Source organism: Pundamilia nyererei, unplaced genomic scaffold, assembly GCF_000239375.1.
Source record: "Pundamilia nyererei isolate P.nyererei 1_Seehausen unplaced genomic scaffold, PunNye1.0 scaffold00008, whole genome shotgun sequence".
NCBI classification, from domain to species: domain Eukaryota; kingdom Metazoa; phylum Chordata; class Actinopteri; order Cichliformes; family Cichlidae; genus Pundamilia; species Pundamilia nyererei.
The window spans coordinates 3,150,151-3,158,856 of NW_005187409.1; the positions used below are offsets into that span (position 1 = coordinate 3,150,151).

An 8,706-nucleotide genomic window follows, 5' to 3' on the forward strand; every position below is an offset into this window, starting at 1 on the left:
ATATTTATTTTTTTAATTACTTTTGTTTCAGCAACATTAAATTTAAATTTACACTACCCTGTGTTGTGGTGACTAATGCAGGCATTAACTTGTATATGGTACACTTATAAATATTTGCCCTGCCATTGCATAAATACTTGCCATTAAATGTTTGTATTTTGTGTTCATATCAGCTCTATAGTAGCATATCAACCAGAAGGAGACAACAGCCACACCTTTGAGGTTATGGCGATGTTGAAGTCTTTTGGGATCTTCCTGGGAGTTTTCAGCGGCTCATTTGCACTAGGAGTCGCCACTGGAATCGTCACCGCTCTCATATCTTTTTTCGTTTGTTTGGTTGTAGCATTTATTTAGATAAGATACATGTTGTTGTAGCAGTGCTTAAACAGCAAACAGACTCTTAATGAGCATACGCACATGTGCCATAAATATCAAGAAACTCCTAATAGTGTATTTCATTCCAACCAAGTACATAAAAAGTGCAATCAAATTCAGTTCCAAACTACAAAAAGGGACATGAAGGTTCTTTCAATTTATTTTGGCATTTTAAACTCAACCTGTAAAGTTTTTGTTCAGAAAAACTTTACAGGTTTGTCCTTTGGAACAAAGCATCAATATTTTATCACTTCATTCTGTTTGTTCCCTTGCTAAAGTTAGCGTATGAATTTTGTGTCACAGCCAAAGACTTGTTTTATAAGGTCACAGTCACCATTAACCAAAGAAATTTATTCTCGTGTCCATTTTATTAAGGACATAAAGGGGAAGATTTAAGTACACCAAAGCCTTAGTGTTAGCTGGCCAGCATCTATGTCATTTTTTTTACATTCTGAGCGGGGCTACGTGAATGTTTTTGTGATAGTCTACGTCAGGGTAGGGGAACTCCAGACCTCAAGGGCCAGTGTCCTGCAGGTTTTAGATATCACCCTGGGTCAACACACCTGAATCAAATGACTAGTTCATTACCAGGCCTCTGGGAGGAGGAATTTAGCCATTTAAATCAGCTGTGTTGGCTCAAGGACACAGCCTGCAGGACACCGGCCCTCGAGGCCTGGAGTTCTCCACCCCGGTCTACATGTTTTCAATTCTAAAATGGTTAGCTTCTTAACACTGAAACATTATCATCAGTATCTCAGTTATACCATGCACTAAATTAGTTTGTGTGAAATACTATATGAAAATGTAGAATAAATGCAAAAAAAGCTGATTAAAATGATTGTGTAACGTTATTCTGACATTAACCTCATTAGAAGCCAACAGTTTCAGACTTCAAATGGAAAGCAGAACTTTATTGGTTCTCTTATTTGGTTTTTTTAATGTCTTAGAATTGAATTATTTGTAAAAAGGTCAACATGAATGGATTTAGCAATATCTGAGTATGTCGTTAAATTCTTTGACTGTGGTGTCCACGTGACTAAATTTACCAAGCTGCGAGACTTCCAGCTGTTGGAAACAGCTCTGTTCTTTCTCATGTCATGGAGCACATTCTTACTGGCTGAGGCTTGTGGTTTCACAGGTAACACACACACAGATCCACACATTCTACGTGTATGGCATACTGTAATTACCAGAATATCAAAAACAAAAAATGAGATTAGTAATTTAGATAATAATAGTAATTGTGTCCAGCTGGAAGCTTTATGCATCAGAGCATATAGAAATCAGTGCGTATTGATCCCATCTTTATTCTGTGTGTCTCCGTCCCCCTTTGGTGTGCTGCAGGTGTGGTAGCAGTACTCTTCTGTGGAATCACTCAGGCCCATTACACCTACAACAATCTGTCTCCTGAGTCTCAGGACAGAACCAAACAGGTCACTACTTATTCAGTTCCTTTTTTTAGATGCTTTAAGTATTGCGTTTTCCTTGTTTTGTTTTGTTTTATGGTGAAGTAGGGCGATGGAGACTCAAAATTAAACAAAAACTGCAGATTGCTTTATCAGTTATCTGCTATTGTAGGTTTGTTGAACAGGTAAAGACACAAAAATCTAAACTTTTCTATGTGTTTATGACATAGCGAATAAAAAAGCGGCATTTTAAGGTTAATTACAATCACAGTCATGCAATCCAAGTTTAACAGCATTTATTGGAAACTCTAGCTTTTTCTTTTATTGTATACATCTATCTATACTTGGATATCAGCTGTCATGTAAAGCATGCTGTTTCTTTTCTTTTGCAGCTGTTTGAACTTTTAAATTTCCTGGCAGAGAACTTCATTTTCTCCTACATGGGATTGACCCTTTTCACGTTCCAAAACCATGTCTTCAATCCGATGTTCATCGTTGGAGCTTTTGTATCTTTTTACATGGCCCTGCCAAGTTCACATAAGCCATGTTAATCCTTGGCTTGAAGCATTATCTACAGCAGTGGGAGACAGATGGAAAGGTGACCTTGCAAGGAGTAGCGAGAGTGCAGGCAGATGAGTTTATATAGCATCACAGTGGACAAGACAGGTGAAGAAGAGAGTGTAGGCAGGGTGGAGTGGCTGGAGACTAGTGTCCAGGGTGATTTGAGACAGAAGGATAGACCGATCTCAGAGGAGATTAATGGATGAAGTGAAGGAGGACATGCAGAGGGTTGGTATAACAGAAGAAAATGCTAGGGATAGGGTAAGATTGAGGCAGATGATTCACTCCCTAAAGGGAACAACTAACCACCAAGTAGTAAATAGGCAGGAGACAGCACACCTCATTTGCTTTTGTCCTTAACCATGTTCTTACCCAGGTAGCATTATTCATAGGAAGAGCCGCTAACATTTACCCTCTCTCCTTCCTTCTTAATCTGGGACGACGCAACAAGATCAGATCCAACTTCCAGCACATGATGATGTTTGCAGGTTAGTGGTGTACGGATAAGGATGTTTATTATGTGCCGTCTTAAGCAAAGCGCTTTCCTTTATTAACAGAGTGAAATATAACCAACAGAGATGCTTATTATCTCATCTTGTATACAACATTCTCCATGCTCTGCTTTTTAGGCCTGCGAGGTGCAATGACCTTTGCACTGTCCATCAGGGACACTGCAACATATGCTCGTCAGATGATGTTTTCCACCACTCTGCTCGTGGTCTTCTTCACTGTATGGATTTGTGGGGGTGGTACCACTCAGATGCTGTCCTGCCAGCGCATACGGTATGCCTATCCTTCCTCTGCAAAGTCCAGACTGGATTTGCAGTTAGCATTTGTTTTAACAGTGGGGAAATTTCACAAATAAGTCTGATGTTTGTCTATAAATATTTTGACTTTATGATGCCTGTGTTTAACTCATCTAGTTATCCTGTCAGGCAAGTATTCCAAAGATTATTGAATGTCTTGAAGAATGTGCTGCTCTGTTTTGTCTTTTTTTAATAAGCAGATTTCCTGCTGGTGAACTTGTAAAACGGGGGAAACAGTGCTTCACAGCACTGTTCTGCTCTGACAGCTTACAACTGCAGCTGATTTACACGTGTTTCTTTTTCTTTAACAGTGTGGGAGTGGACTCGGATCAAGATAACTCTGTGAGTGTGGCACTTATAAACGTGTTGTAGTTATGTAATTGGTGGAAAGTAACTGTAAAGCAAACCAAGACACCTAAACAGTGTTGTCTGTCTTTGTCCAGATGAGTGTTGGTGAAGGTTCAGAGAGAAGGAGCACCAAACAAGAAAGTGCCTGGCTTTTCAGAATTTGGTACAACTTTGACCACAAGTATCCTTTGCTTAATTAGTGTTATTAATATCAAGAAATAATTTTCAAAGAAACCATACATGTAGTGTTTTGAATATGTGACAACTCATTAATGACTTCACTTCAACTTACCAGCAGCAGAGGGAGCCCCACTTACAGACTTAACTTCACATTAGGTCATCTTTTGGCTCTGAAATATGAAGGTCAGACTGTTCTATGCATTTAAAATAAATTACCTTATGAAATTACTTTAATTTGGAACATTTTCTTCTGAGGACTGGGATTCATTAAGCATTCATCACACCGTACCAGGAGCTTTCTTTTTGTGTCTAATAGCGGTCTTTTAGTGCTTATTTCACGCGCATTATGTCCTTGACTCGAGCCTCCCTCCAGCTACCTGAAGCCCATCCTGACTCACAGCGGCCCCCCTCTCACAGCCACGCTGCCTCCCTGCTGCGGCCCCCTCGCTCGCTTCCTCACCAGCCCTCAGGCCTTTGAGGTCAGACGCTGGTTTATACAAGAGCTATTTGTGACTGAACTGTGTTTTGCTTTTTTTAATCCCATATTACCAGATGGAAAACGGTCATGAATCAATGGTTCAGTTTTCATTTTCAATTTTCATTGTGTCATTGGATGGATAAGGAAACACAAAGCATGGGACAAAATTATAATTGTATTGGTTGAACACAATTTCATCCAATAGCTATGGAGTGCTAAAGTCACATCCTTGTTTCCCAAATTTGTTGTGTTTCTTTGAACAATTTGTGTTTCTTCTTCCTGCAGAACGAATGCCAGCTGAAGGATGACGACTCTGACCTCATCCTGAGAGACGGTGACATCAACCTGACATATGGCGACATCACAGTCAGTACAGACGCCAGTGGCGCCCACACTAGCGGCGGCCCGGCCTTTGCTGGCGCTGCCACCTCTGATGACTTGGACAGAGAGTTAGCATACGGAGATCACGAGCTGGTGATGAGAGGCACGCGCCTGGTGCTGCCCATGGACGACTCGGAGCCGCCCTTCACAGAGCCCCACCACCGCATGCGGATGTGAAAGTAGTCTTTGAATACAGACCCAGACAACCGTCCGACGCACCCTGACCCGAGCCATTGAGCAAAAGACCAGTACCTGAGTCTCCTCCTATCACCTCTCTCTGCTTTTTTTCCCTTTTCTCTAGCACTTTTGTTCCATCCTTCTTGCCACATTTTCTCACATATTCTATGGGGCAAATCATCGTCTCTACCTCATTGTCTTTCTGCTTATTTCCACACCTTTCTGCCATTGCTGTAATATAGTCATATTTATTTGCAGTTTTTTTCTTCATAAATCAGTTTTAAATAATTTCAGCTTAAATTTCTGTGTCACCTTACTGTAGCATTGCACAGAGATCTAGCAGCATGTGTCAGTGTGTAAATGCAACCACTAGCTAACTTGTCGGTGTAAAGTATATCCCAAGAGTACTATAACTTTTATATGCATGCTGAGGATGCTAGTTGTTTTCTTAGTTTGGGAGATTGAGGGCTTTTGTGTTGAATGTTGCTGCCTTCTCTCTGTGGGTCAGAGGCAAGCTGACCCAGTGGACAACGTTACTGTAAATTTGGTTACAATCAAGTGCCTGGGAATTGTAGTTTTTGGCAGCCCAGTACTGGATTAGTTCTGTTAAGCAGAGCTGATTCAATATGGTCAGTCATTCACTTTTCCATTGTTAAAAAAAAAAGATAAAAAAATGCTCAACATAAAGCAAAGACCTCTGTCCATAAGGTAGCAATATACTTAGTGCGTGTTTGGGCTGTCAGTCTGTGTGCTATTTGCTTGTAAATAGTGTGTAACAATGTGATGCCAGTGTTGCAGTGTAACCAGGCAGTGAACATGTGGATCTCTCCCAATGACCTTTGACTGTGACATAGAGGGAGACTTTACACCTTATTTTAGAGGCTGCTGTCGTTCATGGCAGGACGAAGGGCTGTTGTTTCGAGATCCAAATGAGATGAGGCGAGAACGCTTAGTGCCATTTCTGTCCTGCATTTTTACATTTTATGAAATCTGAATGCAGATGACCTTAAAGTGTTTTGTATTCTTTTTGCAACAGAGGTTTGTGAGCTGAATCACCTTTTTCATATCCATTTTCTAGTCTATATTTTCTCATTCAATGAACCTGAACAACACATCTAGATACATGAATCTGAGACTAAATTATCTGCTACAGTGGTATTAAGAGCGTTCAACTGATATTGTGCTTAATGAGAACTATCTATCTGCTTTTGGTAGGGCTGCAGACAGCAATTCATTCATCTGCCAGCAGTTGTTTAATAAATTATTTTGTGTAAAAAAAAAAAAAAAATGAGAGTAGTGAACAATGCGCATCAGAGTTGCACAGACCTTAAAGAGTGTTTCAGGAAAAAATATGATTTAGGTAAATTTTTTATTCATGAAGATCAATGTGATGTGAGTTGCCCATTTTTTTTGAATAATGAGCCGTAAAGATTAAAGATATCTGCCTTCTGTCAAATATAACCAAACACAATTCTAGTCTTGTGGTGTCCAAAACATCGAGAAACACAGAAATGCTCCTTTTACATCATTACTTGAAATTAAATCTACAAACTGTCTTTGAGCTGTTTAATTTAGGATCTATTTTAATTAAACTACATCCAGGCACGAGCCTCTAGTAACAGGTAAATGCTCTCCTCCTTTAGTTAAGTACATGAAACTGTCCACAATGCAGTTTTCTTTTTTAAAGCTGGTCATGATTTCCAGAAAGAGACGTGCTTCTGAGTTTTGAGCAGTTTAGTTTCATTATATAAGAGAGAAGGTGCACCTCTCTAAATCTGGGCTACTGACACCCCAAAAAGTCGAGGTGTCACTACAAGCCAGAAGAAAAACTATAATTATTTGATTTTTTTTTTTTTGGACAAATTACATCTTTCTACTTATTTCATTGTTTTGTTTTGTTTTTGTCTGATTATCTGATTAAAAATGTAACGCAAGTCTTCAGAATCTGTAGATAACATTACCTTTGTTCAACAGCATGACTTAGATCATTCATTTGGTATTAAAATGAATGCGGTACAATTATTTTATTTACTGGCAGAACAGTTAATCAATCAACCGTTGCAGCTGTGAATTTATCGATTGTGTTGTATGAAGTTATTTTCAAAAGACAAGCCCACAGGATTAATCAGTCCGTCCACATGTCAGCAGATATTTTCAGTGGCACTGTGGTAGTTTGTTATTATGCAGACTGCCAGAACAGAGCAACAATAGCTGTTTAAATGCTGGGTGTTTCTGTCTGCTGTACACAGTAGAGTTTTTGATGTGTAATGGTTGACCATGAACACAGAGGCACATAAAGAGAAACATGCAGTGTATCAAAGGTAGTCCTGGCCGGATGTGTTACATTTGACTTTGTAGCCTTGTGTCAGTGTTCGCTGTTGGGGCTATTTCAGTGCGTGGACAAGAAGAACGGAAGGTGTCGTCAGCTCCTTTGGGTGCGGAGTACAGCAGCTGTTAATGTGAGTTTAACAGGAAGTGTTGATAGCACATCACCGTGGCAACACTGTGTTGATGCAGACTGAAGCTAGACAACATTTGGTGACTTGAAGCAATCATGGCGTTTTTTCTTTTTCTTTTCTTTTTTTTTTCTCAAAGTTGTTGTTTTGGCCTCCTAGTGACCCAAAGAGAAAAAAATACTGTGTGTATGCAAAATGGATCTTTGAGGAGGATGATGTGGTTAAAGAGTGAGAAGAAGGGGTGACTGGGGGGCTTGTTAGGCTCTTGTTGTTGAGCGTTCATGTGTTGGGATGATACGGAGGTACAAGGAAGAGAAGGCATGCTAGATATCGCTTTTCCTTCCACAGTTATCTTCTGCTGTGCAGGAACTTCTTATTTCTTCTTTTTTTTATCAGTTATGTCTCTAAACTCCACATTTTCTAATATATGATTTGTTGATCTCACAGTTTTGTTTTGTTTTTTTATATGTGTAAGTGTGTTTCTGAATATTTTTTTCTGAAAAAGGGACACAGTGAAGAAAAATGAATGATTTGCACTCATTACAAATGTTGCGCTGTTTTATTCTGTTTATTTTTTTCTACTCTTGTTTTTATCTTAGTTACTTTTATATTACTTACACTGAAAGGTTGTGGGATTTGCAAATTCATGTCAGTGAATTCATCTTAAGTTGGTATATGTGCTACTTTATGAAGGAATTTTCCCACATTGCTCCATCTTATTGCTTCGCCATTCAGGTACTTTGTGTGTAAGTTGCTGCTTGAATGCCGTTGCCATGACTTGTGCACAGGCATGATTCATTTATCCTCTGCTGTTATGGACTCTTTGGCGTAGTGGGAACCAAAAGTGAAAAATTATACAAGGAATATTGTGATCCACTGTTCTTTGAGACATTAAAAGATGTGAAATCTGCAAAAAGTAAAAGAGGTTTTGGTGTTTTCCTACTGCTCTGCCAGTACGTGTTCTGTCTCTGCTCTCTGAATGGTGACCTGTGATATGCTTTGATCATTGGAAATCTTGTCTGAAGTAGCTGACCAAAGAAGCCTGCTGTGCTCCGTGTTCTCAGACAGTCCACTCTATCTTTATACCGCAAACTCTCTGTGTGTGAATGTGTCTGTGTGTGTGTGTGTGTGTCACTGCCTGCATGTGGATGAGGATTTGAATGTGTGGGTATATGTGCAAGAGAGAGACAGGAGAGAGACATTGTGATCTCTCCTGTCTGTGTTGCAGGTACTGACTGTTTACATCTGTGTAAATATACTCTCACCTGTTCATTTGCGTGCAACGGTCAATAAACAGAAGCCTGTGCTTTTGATTAAAGCCCTCACTGTAATGGCCTCCTCTTTTACTGTTCATTTATTTATTTTGGATGTCTGGGCTTTAAAAGAATGAAGCCGTGAACTCTTGAGATCATCCCATCCTGAGAAACATGAAATGAGTTTAGTGCCAGAAGTGATTTCATTTGAGTTGAATGAATCAGAGAAGGGATTTTCTTACAGTGTAATAATCGGTTTATAATATTAATTACGTTAGAAGTCTG

At 39.5% G+C, this 8,706-nt stretch overlaps 1 protein-coding gene across 1 annotated transcript in view; it reads left to right on the forward strand.

The window, feature by feature from the left end:
- The window catches only part of slc9a6a (solute carrier family 9 member A6a), a 15,250-nt gene extending 8,655 nt beyond the window's left edge, over positions 1–6,595 (forward strand). Inside the window, exons 7-16 of the mRNA XM_005722951.1 lie at positions 174–315; positions 1,408–1,513; positions 1,720–1,808; positions 2,174–2,287; positions 2,719–2,830; positions 2,972–3,125; positions 3,460–3,490; positions 3,592–3,677; positions 4,050–4,155; positions 4,440–6,595. Of these exons, the coding sequence (XP_005723008.1) occupies positions 174–315; positions 1,408–1,513; positions 1,720–1,808; positions 2,174–2,287; positions 2,719–2,830; positions 2,972–3,125; positions 3,460–3,490; positions 3,592–3,677; positions 4,050–4,155; positions 4,440–4,712 (1,213 nt within the window). The 3' untranslated portion in view covers positions 4,713–6,595. The remainder of the gene's footprint in view (positions 1–173; positions 316–1,407; positions 1,514–1,719; positions 1,809–2,173; positions 2,288–2,718; positions 2,831–2,971; positions 3,126–3,459; positions 3,491–3,591; positions 3,678–4,049; positions 4,156–4,439) is intronic.
- Positions 6,596–8,706: the final 2,111 nt, after the last annotated feature.